This window comes from Balaenoptera physalus, assembly GCF_965194825.1.
Source record: "Balaenoptera physalus genome assembly, chromosome: 3".
In the NCBI taxonomy this organism is placed as follows: Eukaryota; Metazoa; Chordata; class Mammalia; order Artiodactyla; family Balaenopteridae; genus Balaenoptera; species Balaenoptera physalus.
The window spans coordinates 163084523-163100839 of record NC_138890.1 but is presented as its reverse complement, the minus strand read 5'-3'; the positions used below and the strand labels follow the sequence as shown (position 1 = coordinate 163100839).

At 41.7% G+C, this 16317-nt stretch overlaps 1 protein-coding gene across 3 annotated transcripts in view; it reads right to left on the bottom strand.

The window, feature by feature from the left end:
• Nucleotides 1–16317, bottom strand: part of MYO10 (myosin X) — a 214272-nt gene that overhangs the window by 66437 nt on the left and 131518 nt on the right. For all 3 annotated transcript variants that reach the window (XM_082453666.1, XM_082453665.1, XM_082453667.1), the window contains 10 exons: nucleotides 15682–15811; nucleotides 14223–14341; nucleotides 13125–13271; nucleotides 12176–12276; nucleotides 11998–12064; nucleotides 11387–11479; nucleotides 10899–10967; nucleotides 9908–9990; nucleotides 7651–7759; nucleotides 5227–5307 (listed from right to left, as the gene is read on the bottom strand). In XM_082453666.1, the coding sequence (XP_082309792.1) occupies nucleotides 5227–5307; nucleotides 7651–7759; nucleotides 9908–9990; nucleotides 10899–10967; nucleotides 11387–11479; nucleotides 11998–12064; nucleotides 12176–12276; nucleotides 13125–13271; nucleotides 14223–14341; nucleotides 15682–15811 (999 nt within the window). The remainder of the gene's footprint in view (nucleotides 1–5226; nucleotides 5308–7650; nucleotides 7760–9907; nucleotides 9991–10898; nucleotides 10968–11386; nucleotides 11480–11997; nucleotides 12065–12175; nucleotides 12277–13124; nucleotides 13272–14222; nucleotides 14342–15681; nucleotides 15812–16317) is intronic.

The following is a 16317-nucleotide window of genomic DNA, read 5'->3' as shown; positions in this document are numbered from 1 at the left end:
GGAGAGAGAACACATTAACACAGAAAGACTGGATCACAGTAAGGACATCACTCTAATACTGACCTAGTGGTGTATCCCTAGGGTAACTTCCAACTATACAAATCGAAGATGATCCAAAAACAATTAAACAAACCAAAATGGAACGCATAGCAGTAAGGATTCAAGATAGTGCGTTAAGTCTTCATCTCTGGCAAAGTCAAGTACTCACACACCATGAGCAACTCCATGGTGTCCTTTTATGAGCAATTTGATTCAACGTTTACTGAGCACATATGACAGTCTGGATGCTGGCTGAGCTACACAGCGGGGCACAAAGATGGAAGAGGCAGGCCCTGCAAAGTTGTACTTGGCCAAGGTCTTCCGTATTTGTGGAATACCTTATTCAGAAAGTAGCACTGAGGTAGAGACACCAAAGCCTAAAAAGAAATGTAAAGGGTCACTGGAATAAAGTTTCAGTAAGGCTCAAGAGAAATAAGATGAATAAAATGAGAGAGAAAAAGATCTAGGAAGAATAAAATAGGACAAAAAAATTCAAGGTAGGAAATATGCTACAATATCATCAGAATTATTTAAAGAAATGTTTGGCCTCTGTTTAAAAAAACAAAAACAAAAACAACTAGGGAAAAAAATGGCAGGCAGCACCTGGTTCACACAAAATATGAGTCCCCAGGATTAAATGTTCTCGATTCATGAAGCCATTAATCAAATCATGATGCCTCTGGAAACAAAAGGCTCGTGTTTCCGTAATGCCAGCGCAGCGTTCTCACTTCATGTGTGGTCCTGAGTGTCGTCTAAAAGAGGGACCTAGTCTGGTGTCAGCAGCGGCCCCATGAAAGAGAGGGACACAGGTCAGCAGGAGTCACTTCAGAGGAAAGCACTGGCCTCCCCTGAAGTCTCTTAAAGACGACTTCGGCGTGACACGGTTCACACGTCCTCATGTCTCGGGGCCTGGAGACAGTGCTTTAAGACAAGACGCCCACAGCCAGGCCAGTCCTGTGTCTCCAGCTTCATTCTCCTGCTTGATGTTTCATTTTCCGGCAAATACGACTGCAGTCCGGCTCACAGACTGCACGGCTTCCCTCCTGGCAGGCCTGGTCTCCGATCTCCCCTCGGCATGGACACCCCTCTTCTTCACTCTTCCCCTAGATAAACCTGACCCCATGCAGCCACCTCTGCTAGAAGCCTTCCCCCAGCAGCTCCCAGGGTCAGGGCCACTCAGGGGACCCATGTCCTGCCTTTTTGGAGAAGACCTGACAGAATCTTTGAGGATACGCTTATGCTGGGTTAAAGCTCAAAGATGGAGACTTCCCTGGTGGCTCAGTGGTTACGAATCCGCCTGCCAATGCAGGGGACACGGGTTCGAGCCCTGGTCCGGGAAGATCCCACATGCCGCGGAGCAACTAAGCCCGTGGGCCACAACTACTGAGCCTGAGCTCTAGAGCCCGCGAGCCACAACTACTGAAGCCCGCGCGCCACAACTACTGAAGCCCGTGCGCCTAGAGCCCGTGCTCTGCAACAAGAGAAGCCACCACAATGAGAAGCCTGCGCACCACAACGAAGAGTAGCCCCCGCTCGCCGCAACTAGAGAAAGCCCACGTGCAGCAATAAAGACCCAATGCAGCCAAAAATAAATAAATAAATAAATTTATTTAAAAAAAAAAAAAAAAAAGCTCAAAGATGACCCTGCAGGAGTTGAGGACGCTTCTCCCTAGAACCCGAGAGCTCCTCACGTCCAACCCACAGAAGAAGAGAGAGGAGGGCCAGCCAGGCGTGCTCCACGCGACAGCCCCGCTCCGCGCCTGCAGCAAGTGGGCCCCGCCTCGCACTCGGGGCTGGGAAGCGCAGACAACCAGTTCTCACGCCCGGACGGTTCTCCTGATAGCTATCGGTCTGTCCCCTTCTTTAATTCTGCCCTGCACCTCCGCAGGGTTTTTCTAAGGAATGTTAATAACAGACTTCTCTGACTAGAAGTTATTTGCACCAGGTAGGGAGAGAAGGCAGAGATCACGGGACACCCTTGGGGAGAAATTCTGAGGAGGCAAAGCAGGTTTTCTTCGATACAGAAATCTCCTGGGGTTGGTTTGGGCACTTCTGGCCAGAAACACTATTGCCTAAAGCAAACCACAACAGAAAAAAGCTATGAGGCCACGTCACCCACTAAAACCCGTCTGATGGAGAAGTCTGCCCTTTGTAAACTGAAAATTCTAAGCTGAGGGGAGGATTGCATCCTTCAGTGCCATCTGAGGCAAAGAACTGGCTGCAGGCCAGCCCCTACCAAGAGGTATGCCTTTATTTTCTTCATCACTTAGCGCCAGGAGGACTTCTCAGCAACGCTAGTGAAGTGCCTTCTTTGCAACGCTCAGGATTAGCTACAAATTGTTCACAAAAAGAAAAAAGTCCACATACTATAATAGTTGAATTGACATAATCGTTCCAGCATGTCAGTTATGTTCTCCCTGCTTACACCAGCTTTTCAAAGCAAAACATAAAAATCCCAAATAACGAAAACCTGTAATATTCCCACAAAAGGATTTCTAGATGCTTGGACCCCAAGTGCCCATCCTGAGCCTCACACACTTGCCAAGGAGAGGAGGCAGCTTGTACCACAGGCCTGGGGCCCACGGGGCCGTGTGCACACACTGGCCAGGCCACCACGGGAGCCTTGGATGTGCTGCACAGGCTCGTAAAAGCACCAAGCCACTACTCCACTTTTTCTAAGGCCACAGTTCTCCAGGCCACAGGCTTTACAGCCATTGTTCTTATGCCTTTTGGGTCACAGAATTGCCAAAAGAAACCTCTAGAAGCTGCCCAAATCCATGATCTACATGCCTGAATGATGTACAAAACACCTCTATATACGTACATCTGAATACATCCTCTCAAGCCCCCGTAATGAACGTCTGACTTGAGGAGGGCATGAGGTGAGGACTGAGGAAATACACATTCCCCATCTCTGGGCAAAGGCAAGCAAGATTTTCCCTGTGAGATTTCTAGAAGCATCTATCTTTGGACAAAAGAAAAGTCATAAGAAACTCTAAATGAGGGTTGTTTACATGTATTTCCTATATCATCACCAGTAACACTCCAATATTTGCAACGGAACTAAATGAATGCTAAGCGAGTTGTAATTTACTATTTCCATAGTCTAATTAGCCCCTTCACACTTAATACTACACCTACATCTTAGGCCTCAGACAAGTCAGTTCTCATGTCTGACTTGCTGGGTGCCTTGAAAATGGCACGGAGACGTTTTTCAAAGTCTTCTTCAGCCCATCTCCTGGCAGGTTATTAATTAGTGCCTGCCACCGGTCAGGAGGTGAAAAGGGCTGTGAGCCAACAGAAATGGAACCAGAGACTGGGTTGGGTCATTTTTTAAAATGCAAACACCAAAGCAATTAGGCACAACCAAGTCCCAGCAAGGAAAAATAAACATCAAAAAGAGGCAATTTCTTCAACATTCTGGCTGTTGATGTATTTTCAAGCAGGCCTGATTTCAAAAGTGATTACGATTTAAAGGAAAAACGAAGTCCATGCCATCCAAGAAAGGAAACAAAAACATGGAGGACTGAGATTTTAAAATTCAAATTTCTGTCCTTATAAATAAGCACTGGCAGGTCCCCTCCATTTCTTTGAATCTAAGGTGCCAATGGCTGTAAAACTGCACAATTACTGCACCACTAAGAAGAGAGAAAAGAGTTCCCACTTAAACTATGGTTCGCCAAAAAGCTGTAAGATGCATCTCAATACCCAAGACCTTAAATTGCGGGAAAACATGCATCTTTAAGTTATGGTATTATTACCCCTGTTGTAAAAAGAAGAAAGAAACACTGGCAGAGGTTACACAGCTCCTGTGAATGTAGACCCAAAACGCAAAGCCCATTTATATCATCTTGTAGATCCTGCCCACTGGGGTTTTATAATGCACAGCAGGTGGATATAAGCCAGCTGACATGGTACATGGTTATGTTTTAACTATTAATTTCCAACATTATGTCAAAGAAAGCTATGTATTGTTAAGTTAGTTGCCGTTTTTGGTGATAACCTAAAACATTTTACTATAAATTTGAAAACGAAAAGATGAGTTACTATGTCAACTGCCAGAACCGATGCACATTAAGTCATCACAGATCTACAGAACCCCAGTCTCAGCTACTTTACGCCACACAAATGCCAAACTCTCCCCATCACACCTCAGAGTAAGGTAACAAACGAAACAGATTATTCTCCCCTCATTGAGTTTTGCCTTCCTAGAAGACAGAATTCAACACTGTGGTTCTTATAAAAAACCTTAAACTGTAAGTGAGGAATCACTGTAATATTAAGTCAGAGGTAACTGGTAAACAAAATAAAAATAAGATTTAGCATCAGCAAAGTTATTGACAGCAGCATTATGGAACATAACACAAGTCTCATAGGAAACAGTTCAGGTCAGATTCCTTATCTTAATCCTTATGAGGATAGCATCTAGTTCTTCCACACGAGAGGCCCTTGACATTATTATTTTGTTGGGGGCTTTCCTTTCTTTACAGGGGTAACTAAGAGCAGATGTTTGCCAAATCAAAATAATTTCAGTTTTTTAACAGCACTTTACGGCAAGTTGCCCATTTAGCCTTAGACTCAACAGCTGCATTCACCTAATACTAAATCTTTTTTGTTCAGATAGATTCTCTGTATAAAACCCACATTGTTTCTGATCGGGATATGGCATTGAAAAGCTAAAACCAAGAGCCTAGACACAAAAACTTCCGACAACAGGAGTCTTGCTAATTAGTTACAACCAACGAGTAAAAGTTCTTAAAATCCATTATTACTACTTAGAATACAGACACTGTCATGTTTAACAATAAAGCAAAAGAAAATAAAATGAAAAAGAACTCTACCACAACAAAAAACACACCAACCATTTCTTCCAAAAAAGGTATATCACATTCTGGAGCTTGCCCAAGAATTTCAAACCAATGCTTAAAAAAAAAATGCAAAGGCTTCACAATGTTTTCTTTTAAACCAGATTTCTCTAAAGCATAATGGCATCATTCAAAAGCAGACAAACAGGCCCAAAAGACAAAGGGATTTTTTCCAGTGAATGTTATATTATAATAATGTCATATACATTTCCAACCATCTATAATGAAAGGACTTTGGAGAAACCAAATCTCTGAGTAACCACACCAGGAGGCGGTGTCCTTAAATAAGACAGTGTCAGTCTAGAACTGTCGTAAATCTTACCTTCTGCATGTTTGGCTTGATACAGCGAACAAAGAAAGGATTAGAGGAGCTTAGCGTTGCCATTAAGGAATGCAGGGAGTCCTATTAGAAAGGAAAAAGTATATGTTGATTTAGTCTCTTATTGTGTCTTTAAATTTCTCAGCACCCTAGGCACTCATCAGAAATAAGAAAAAGAAAACAATATATATCTGAGGAATAATAGCATTTTTATTTTTAATCATGTCATTCTAATAAAACAAAGGTATTATAATTGTCATAGAAGTTATTTTACATACGCAAAACTCATTTATTACTTCCTTGACATAGTACCATAAACAAACAAACAAAAAACTGTTCTGTTAACCAGCAAAAAAACCACCCTGGGATATTTCAATGTTTATACAGAAAACCTGAGAAGTATCCACTCTCCAGTGAAGTTGTTCCTCTTAATTAATTATTTCCATCAAAATGACAGCTTATACCAGTACCTCACTGGTCTTTGAGCTAAAATCTCTCATTCTTCCTTCAAATCACCAGGCAGATCAATCTTCTGTAATACTACTGTCTTTTAAGTTTTTTTTAACTGTGAAGGTTTTTTAACATTTACCAAAGCAGACAGAGCATGTAATGAGTACCCAGTATCAGCTTCAGCTGCCGGCTCATCTCACCTCATCTGAACCCCATCCCCGTACACATTACGCCCACTTCTAGTAGGAAAGCAAATCCCCGACATTGTGTTATTTCATTCCTCAATATTTCACTATGTATTCTCAAAGGCTAAAAACTTTAAAACATACAGAGGTAACCACAATATCGTTCCTGAAAAGATTTAACACAAATTCCTTAATATCAATGTGAAAAGGTGCAACTAGCTCAAGTTTCATTTTAAAATACTCAACTGTCTCGAATTTCATAATTTTTAAATAGTGTATTCTTTGAAATCAGAATGCAAATAAGGTCCCCGTAGTAGTGTAGTTGGTTGATATATCTATTCAGTCTGTTTTAATCCGTTGGTTTTCCCTCATCTCCATTTGTCTGTTTCTTCCTTCTTACAATTTTACTGTTGAAGAAACTGGGTCGTCTACTACATTGATTCGTTATTTCTGTGCTCAGAAAGCTTTAGGATTTCTCACAGATGACAGAATGTCCTGGAATTCATGGCCCTTCATACTCTGGTATGGTACCCACTTAACTTCATAGAAGGTGTCCCGTCCTCTGGGAACAGGACTCACATTCCTGACTCAGGAGTCCGCCTCTTGCCTTTGTCTCTGCCTGGAAGCCCTGCCCACTCTCTTCCATTTCGTTGATTCCTAGTCCAAGTTAAGTCCCAAACATCCACAAAGCCTTCCAAGACAACTCCAGGCAACACTGACCCAGAAAAAGACAATGTAACAACGCCGCTGGATGATTAAGAGCCTAGGGTTTAGAGTCAGACAGACCGAGGTTCAATTCAAATCCTAGCTTCAGTCCTCAGAGGGACTGAGCAAGCCTCCATTCTCTAAACCTCAGCTTCCTCATCTGTAAAGTGGGGACAAGAATACGTACTTCTAAGAATATGGGAGAAGTGAACAAGGTAGCATATATAAAGTGATCAGCCCCCAATGACTGGAACATAGAGGGTGTATGATAAACGGCAGCTATTATTATTATTGTATCCTGTAAGGGTCACACCTGCCCAACACTGTCAGCCGTGGTGCTGTGGGCCAGCTCATCCCCAGCCATGCTGTAAAACAGACCTTAACACGGAACCCGCCCACCTCGAAAGCATCCAACTTTGATTAACTAAATGGAAGAGAGCCTCCCAGAGGGCAAATTTAATAAAGGTCTGTTGACTGACATGCCTCCAGCTCCCCCTCATGCTAAGATTTGGGGGTAAAGCAGAACAACTAAGTTAGAGAAATGGTCTTCGTGTTATCTGCCTCTAAACTACCTAAAAGGCTTACATACTTAAAATGCACATAAGAATGTTTCTTATTTTCCCTGAATTCTGGACATGTGGACAAGGTAACTGACACTGATCTTGTTTAACCATGCACTTGGTTATTCTTCCTAGTTATGATACTGTAAACATACCTGGGAAAAATAAAAACAATCCAGACACAGGAAGAAAGATACTTTATATGCACATGAGTCTTTAAATACAAATCAGAGTGACCCCAAATGACCAAACAGTCCTTCTTATGAAGACTTACTATTTCGTAAGCTTAGAATAAGTAGCTATTTATTTTTAACAAGACAAAAAAAAATCTACTTTTTTTTTTTCATCTGGCTCAGGAAAAAAAAAAAAGTATATTTTCTTCCTAAAGCCCTGTCTGGTTTAAAAGGATGATAGAAAAAAATAAGTAAATAAACACTTTCACAGACCTCACAGATACCCATTTCCTATTTTCAATTCTTAAAATCACAATAAAGATGGATCCGTCCAGGCCAGCAGCGTAGACTAACCTTGAACTGCGAGCTGACAGTGGGCCGCCGATGTTTGCTTCCACATTTCAAGGTATCCTGGTTCGTGCGGCTTGAAACGTGTTCAAAGAGGTCGTAGATGAAGTCGAATCTGTGTGAGCGGAGAGCAGGAGGGCCATGAGGGGTGCACACTCAGTTATTAGGTCCTGGATTACTGTAATCACAATGCATTTCCCCACTGAAAATAACACACCAAACCCTGGAAGAGCTAAGACAGCGTCCAAAGATTTCACACCAACCACTGCCAAAGAGCTTTAGGCACTGAAAACAGACGTGGCCGCTTCGGAGCACTAGAGTCTTGCGGAAGAGAAGGGGACGGGGATGAAGATGACTCAGGGCGACAAGCCACTTAGGACCGCTGAGCTCTGCTGAGCTTCTGCAGCCTCCACGCCCTGGGGAAGGGAGGGGTTTGTCTCGTGCACCTCAGGGTGGGGAAGATGCGACCAGGTAACAGGTGGAAAGATGCTAACTCTGGAGTGAGGCCCCCCCCCCACTTCCTAGTTGTGTGACTTAGACGCGATGCTTGCCTCTCTCTAGGCCTGTTTTTTCATCTGGAAAACGGGGGTCACTTTGGGATTCATGCTATAAAGCTGGGGTGAGAATGAAATGAGGAAGCGAAGGCAAAAGGCAGAGTGTGATGCCTGGCACATCCTAAGTGCTGATGTTTGTTGTTATTATTATTTAAACGTTCTGTAGAATCTACTGCCACTGCTGAGAAAGTAAAAGGCTTCTCAGGAGTTTTTTTTATCTTCCTTGCACGGAAGATGCTCTGGGCTATAAACCTGGGGTGGGGTGTGTGTGTGTGTGGGGTGGCTTCGCGGGGACCACGAAAGAGACGGTCCGGCATCCACGCCCCTCAGGGGGACAATGCCAGCACTTCCCTCATCACTTCTCTTCTGCTTGACCCTTTCTCACTTTCATCCCAGGGTGATGTTTCATTCTCGCTCTTTGAACTTCTCCGTGCTTTGAGCACTTTGGAGAAAAGCTTTGGGTTCCATTAAAACGTCACAGATGCCAAAGGCAAAAGACAGCGGGGCCAGCAAATAGCCCAAGCCCCTCCTTCTACAGAGAGAAACGTGGGGCTGAAACAACGTTCTTCACCCCACTTCCACAGCCGCTTGACGTTATGACGGAGGCAACCAGTGAAAGGCCATCTCGCGGGTCTCCAGGCCTGGGCTCTTTTTCACAACAAAATGTTCCAGTTAACCTCAAGACACTGCCTTTTATTTAAATGTATCCCTTTAAATCTGCTTTGAGAGACAGGTAACCTGCTATGGTATTTTTAAAACGTCGCCATTTTTACAGGCCTGAAAACTCATCTAAAAATAAAAATAGCTGACAAGGTTGTAATTAGGGAATCCTCATAAAAGAGGGTTAAAACAAGTTGAAAGATCAAACACTTCCACCCTGAGCTTCTAAGCTGACACTTTACAGGGGTTCCCTTCACCCCAATTCTACCTAAGTGACAGGGGGCCACCTAATGTTTCCATTTCTAAAAGTATTCCAGCTTTTTAGTAATTGTGCTTTCCCTCCTTAGACGTTAAATATGTGTGTTAGAGACTCACGCTGGATCTGACACAGGTATTGACAACTCTAAGGCAAGGGCTGTTTTCCTCCTTTCTCTCTCACAAAGCCTCCTAAAAATAGGAAGCCTCCTGGTTTAATACATACAAATAGCTAAACTAATCACTAAAACTTTCAGCATGTTTTCCTTAACTACCGGTTTAATGATGTGAATTTACAATTCATGAATGAATAAATGAATGGGTAATTAATCTATCATTTTAGCTGAATTAATACCTGTTTATTTCTCTCGATACCCCTTACACTAATGAGAGACAGAGGGTCCTACACACCCGAGGCTGAAGTCAATTTAACGCACAGCTCTAAGCTTGCTATGAAGACAGTAGGTCACACTGGTTAAAATCTTAGGTCCCTGAGCCAAGCGGACCAGATCAAATCTAGTTGAGGGATCTTGAGCAAGTCACTTAATCACTGTTAAGTCTTAATTTCCTCACCTGCATAACATGATAGATTTACTATTCCAATGCTACCTCATTAAATGGTAGTCACTACCGCTAGTACCATTTTCTATCTCTCGGATCACTTTATTGATGAAATATTGCCCGGGAAAGAAGATGATAAATCAATTGCCTGCACATTAATTTTTTCTATATTCGTGAATTAAAAGCATCTGCACAAACATCAGTCTGACATCTCGGGGAGGAGACTGACGCACCGGCTTTCCCTCAGCAAGTTGAGAAGATCATCCCTGAAGGTATCTCTGTTCTTCTCCAAGATGCCCCGCACGTCATACTGCACCTGGTTTTCCAAAATAAACAAGAGAAGGCAGAACTGATCAAAAGAATCATTTCAGGCCATAAGCATCCCCTTTAAAAGCTGTGTCCATGAAGAGATGTTAGTTCAATATATTTATGACTGGCTTCTGAAATTACTATTCTCTACATACGAAATGGGCAAATATCAGCAAGGATCTTGATTAAGAAGTTACCTCTCCAAGGGTGTGGAGAAAAGGGAACCCTCCTACACTAAGCTGATGCAGCCACTATAGAAAACAGTATGGAGGTTCCTCAAAAAACTAACAAGAGAGATGCCACGTGATCCAGCAATCCCACTCCTGGGCATATATCCGGACAAAACTCTAGTTCAAAAGATGCACGCACCCCCTATGTTCACAGCAGCACTATTTACAATAGCCAAGACATGCAAGCAAACTAAATGTTCACTGACAGAGGAATGGATAAAGAAGATGTGGCACATATATACAATGGAATACTACTCAGCTATTTGTAGTAAAAGAATGAAATAATGCCATTTGCAGCAACATGGATGGACCTAGAGATTATCATACTAAGTGAAGTCAGAAAGAGAAAGACAAATACCATATGATATCACTTACATGTGGAATCTAAAATATGACACAAATGAACTTATCTACGAAACAGAAACAGACTTGTGGTTGCCAAGGGTGGTGGGGGGGAGTGGGAGAGGGTTGGATTGGGAGTTTGGGATTAACAACATGATGGGATGAATAAACAACAAGGTCCTACTGTATAGCACAGGGAACTATATTCAATATCCTGTGATAAACCATAATGGAAAAAGAATATAATAACTGAATCACTTTGCTGTACAGCAGAAATTAACACAACATTGTAAATCAATTATACATCAATAAAATAAATTTAAAAAAAAAAAAAGGGAGTTACCTCTCCAGCATAGTGTTTCACTCCAAAATTGTTGACTGCAACTCTGGGCTTCACATAAAAGTGGTTATTCTAAAAAAAAAAAAAAAAAATAGAAATGCCTAAATTCACTCACTGATTTCCTGACAGTATAACTATAACTGACAGTGAAAACAATTGCAAAATCCACGCCCTATCAGAGGTTTAGGACACGTCGTGTGATGCACTTCATCAAAACCAGGCAACTCTGGTCTGTGTCATTACAGTAGGTTAAAAATGTTAAATTTTATACTTGAGCTAAACATGGGCATATTCTGACAAGTAGCCTACAATCTATGTCTTTGGCTTATTTCCATTTAGTTATAGCAGAGAAAAGCTTTTGTTTGAGAAAAAAAAAAATTCACTGTGGGAGGCACAGTAGGGTCAACAGCACCGAAATCTGTCAGGTGTCACATCTTAATCCACAGATGTGCTATTCAGACACAAGGAGGAATTGGCAGGTTTGGACATACAGCATGCTGATTGTGTAACTTCTCCAATAAGGTGCCGTCTGTGGCTTGAGGAAAATGGCTTTCTTCATTGATAAGGGCTAGGAGACCAAGTTTCTAGAAGAGGGGAAAAAAGGTTAAATATGAATTAGAAGTTTTTGGCTCTGTATATTTTTACAGCTCCTTTCCTCTCTACTCTCTATCAAGTAAGTGGTCAAAAGGGCATAGTAACTTCTCAGATTGAAAAATTCAGAGTGACACACTATTAAGAAATCTAGTTCATTCCATACTAAAAAATCTGAACCCCCTGCAATTTGGTGGACAAAACTTTTACAACTGGCCAATCCACTATCGGAACTGCAGAGTTTTTGATGATGACTTAAAATCTATGGGAAGCCAATTTGCACACTGTTGATTCTTAAAATATTGACTTCAACGAGACAATGGGTTTGAAGCAGTCAAGTATTTAAATTCAACCTCGCACATTTACATGTGTGTTTCCAAACGGTCCATTGTGCTCTAAACATTCACATCTTTGATGTACGTGTTAGTACAAGCTCTTTTGTTCCCATAAATATGAATCAGCCCAGCTGGACACCCTTGGGACTGTTAACAATTCTTCAACAGTGTGTTACCTTCTCAATCAAGTCCAGGCATTCTCCATTGTCTATCCAGTCAATATCTTCCCACACTAAGCCTTCTCTGTACAAAGATTAAAAAGGGCCAGGTTGTAGTAAAATATAGCTTCAAAACTATCCAATGTAGGGGCTCATTTTCTTAAAAAATTTGAAATGGAATTTGATGAGTGCTTACCTGCTATATTCCAGTTGTTCTAAAGAAAAGATATGCTTGTTGAAATATTCCTGAAGTTTCTCATTTGCATAGTTTATATTGAACTGCTCAAAGTGATTCACCTAAGGGGGGAAACCATTCAACAAGTGTCTTTAGAGCCCTCACTATTACATAAAGAGGCCAAACAGCCACTACGGAGAACAGTATGGAGGTTCCTTAAAAAAACTAAAAATAGAGCTACCATATGATCCTGCAGTCCCACTCCTATGCATATATCCAGAAAAAACCATAAGTCAAAAAGATACATGCACCCCAATGTTCACTGCAGCACTATGTATAATAGCCAGGACATGGAAGCAACCTACATGTCCATCGACAGAGGAATGGATAAAGAACACATGGTACATATATACAATGGAATATTACTCAGCCATAAAAAAAATGAAATGCCATCTGCAGCAACTTGGATGGACCTAGAGATTGTCATACTGAGTGAAGTAAGTCAGACAGAGAAAGACAAATATCATATGGTATCACTTATATGTGGAATCTAAAAAAAAAAAATGGTACAAATGAACTTATCTACAAAACAGAAATAGTCATAGATGTAGAAAACAATCTTATGGTAACCATGGGGGAAAGGGGGGGAAGGATAAATTGGGAGATTGGGATTGACATATACACACTACTATATATAAAATAGAGAACTAGTAAGGACCTACTGTAGAGCACAGGGAACACCACTCAATACTCTGTAATGACCTATGTGGGAATCTCAAAAAGAGTGGCTATATGTATATGTATAACTAATTCACTTTGCTGTACAGCAGAAACTAACACAACGTTGTAAATCGACCATACTCCAATAAAACATTTTTTTAAAAAGGCAAAAAAAAAAATCTGCAGAGAAACATATCCATGTTCGTTTCAAGAGGTTTGCTTAAGATTATCCCACTCGTTGGAAGCATACCTCAAAGTTTTCAAATCCAAAGATGTCAAGGATGCCAACCGATTTGAAGTCATCTTTGCCTTTGATCCTGCTGTTGATCTTCTTGATCACCCACTCGAAGCAGCGTGTGTAAAGTGCCATGGCCAAGGAGTCCCTGCTGTCTACTGCCTGTGGGGAGAGGAGACAGGGCCACGGTGCCCAGATGACCCCAGGCAGCCCAGACAGGCTAGTCCATCCCCGCCCCACTCGGGAGACACGCTCACTCAACATCTAGCACCCCATGTCAAGTAAGCCAATACCATCTAGGCAAACACAGCTGTCTAAAGAAAGGGTAACCTGGAGCTTGCTTATTTACTTTACAGCAGGATTCACCAAGAATTCCTTGAAGTATCAGGCTTTCAAATTCAACTTTATATACTGAGTTATAAGAAAGGATCTGAACCCGTAGCTACAAATTTTATCAGGTTTAAAACAATAATTAAGACCTGACCTCTCTCATTATCATCTTCTCATATTTTACTCTGTACACATAAAAGTTTTCTTCATGGCATGCTTAGCATTTTTACTTATCCAGTCAAGAAACAGCTATGAAGTGGGCTAGCACACATAAGAGGCTCAAGGCAGTAGCAGAAGCAAAAATAAGTAATACAACATACTGTTGCATTGTTTTCACTAATAATAATAATTATTATTATTATTACAGCTAATGTTTATTAAATTCTTACTCTGCACCAGTCATTAAGCATTTAGCATATATTTTTTTATTATCATCCTTACTAGAATCCTATGAATTAGGTATAATTATCCTTGTCTTACAGAGGAGGAAACTGAGGCACAGTGAACAAATTTCCCAAGAACAAAATATAATAAGCCGAAGAGGCAAGACTCAAACTTGGGAAATGTCCATCAGGCCCATTTCTCCTAATGACTCTGCTACACTGTCTCTAAGAAGACAACTGAACCACTTTGTCTATTCCCCTCAGTGTGGATGTCTTCTTTATTTTGATCCTGAGCCAAACTCATTCAAATGGTTCACTACAGCTACTTATTCGAATCAAAGCCACAGATCTGCAGATCCAGGAGCATCTTTAAAAGTTGCTTTGAGGGCCACACGCGTACCTGTTGAACGTTGAGAGGCGTAAGGATCTCCTCCCCCCGGAGGGACATGGATCTCTGGGTCAAGGCGTCTGTGAGCTGTGCCGGGTCCAGCCCAAGTAACTCTGCAGACCTGCCCAAGGCTGGGGAGGAAGAACAAGGCAAACGTGGACACACAGGCCATGGGACCCCGAATGGGTGCAAAGCCAACTCCACAGAGCGACACAGTAAAGCAGAGAATATTCCTAAGTCCCTCAGGCAAGACCTATAGGACACACGTTCTACTGGTAGGTTATTCACTCCTTTAATAAGTCTTAAGGTTTACAGCAAAGAACCTGGTGCTTGGACCGAGTATGGTCCAAAGACCCTGAGGCGGGTTCCCCAAGACCCTGAAGAGGTTCGCAAGGTCATAACTATTTCAATAATAAGACTTAAGATGTTATTTGATTTTTCACTCTCATTCCCTCACCAGTATACAGAAGAATATTCCAGAAGCTACATGACATGAGGTAGCCCAACACACTGAAGGCAGAAGCAGGAGAATCCAGCTGTCCTGTGTTATATCAGATATTGTAAAAATTTACAAAATCGTTAGACAATGTCAGTCTTCACTGATTTGTTTTGGTTTGTTTTGGAAGATGGTCTTTCAAATAAAATAATGATATTTATTGTAATATATGCAATGGGTTTATTATGGTTATTTTAGAGCGAATTTATTTTTTTTAAACTGCCTCTGTTTTAATTTCTAATGCAGTAAACATCAACAGATATGACCCACAGGAACAAAAGCTCTTCAGAATTCTCTGTGATTTTAAAGTTATTAAGAGGCACTGGGACCAAACGTTTGAGAACGACAGGCCTCAGCCCTGGGCAACTCTAGGGCTACTCTGAACTTCAACTCATCCAATTCCCAGCCTCCACGCCCTTATCCACTGCGTCTATCAGAAAAGTTTAAAAAATAAATCACTCTAGGAAGATAACTGATATTGTTATGTGTATATTAACTCAATCTTGACAACACGTCTCTGTCGTGTGCTTCACAGATGAGAAGTCACAAGTATTGAAGGGATAACCCGAGGAAACAGCTTGTGGCAGAGCTGGGCTACGAACCAATCACTCTGGCTTGAAAACTAATGGTCTTAACCATTCCACTATGGCAGCCTTCAATAACCATGAATAGCTATGGCAACACTTATGCCTGATTCATAACATTTCTCCTACATCCAATTCTTGTCGCTCCTATTTCCTCTTATTGGGCCCACTGTCCTTCTTTCTTAGTAAACTTGAGAACACAGCCAGTAATCACTTGTCAGATGCTTTGACCCTTTATTAGCTGACCGTTCACATCAGATACAAAGTTCTGTAGCTCTTACTCAAGGGCTCGAAAAATTTTTTCTGTTAAAGGCCAGATAGTAAGGATTTTAGATCTATGTTTCCTATGAGGCAAAAGTCAAGGAAGTAAAGGCGGGAGGAGCAATCTTACCTGTTTTGAAGGAAACTTGTGCTCCACCAGCAGTGATAAATTCTATGTTCCCAAGATGTAATATACCAGCAAGCAACCTCAAAACTTCCCGAACTTCTTCCTTGCTAAACTGCATTACCTCCATTGCCGTCTAGAAGAAAATAAGGTATTTAATTTTTAATCTGTTTTCATACTAAAGAAAATGAAAAATGCTCATTACTCAGTAAAGTTATTAAGTATTATTCTCAAGGCAAGAAAGCAAGAAATAGATGTATGCCCCCTTTTTTAAAGATTTTTTAAAAATTTATTAATTAATTCATTTATTTTTGGCTGCGTTGGGTCTTTGTTGCTGCATGTGGGCTTTCTCTAGTTGCAGCAAGCGGGCTTCTTATTGCAGTGGCTTCTCTTGTTGCGGAGCACGGGAGCTAGGCACATGGGCTTCAGCAGTTGTGGCACGCAGGCTCAGTAGTTGTGGCTCGCGGGCTCTACAGCGCAGGCTCAGTAGTTGTGCACGGGCTTAGTTGCTCCGGGGTATGTGAGATCCTCCTGGACCAGGGCTCGAACCCGTGTCCCTTGCATTGGCAGGCAGATTCTTAACCACTGCGCCACCAGGGAAGTCCCGCCCCCTCACTTTTAAATGATAAAGACTTTACACGG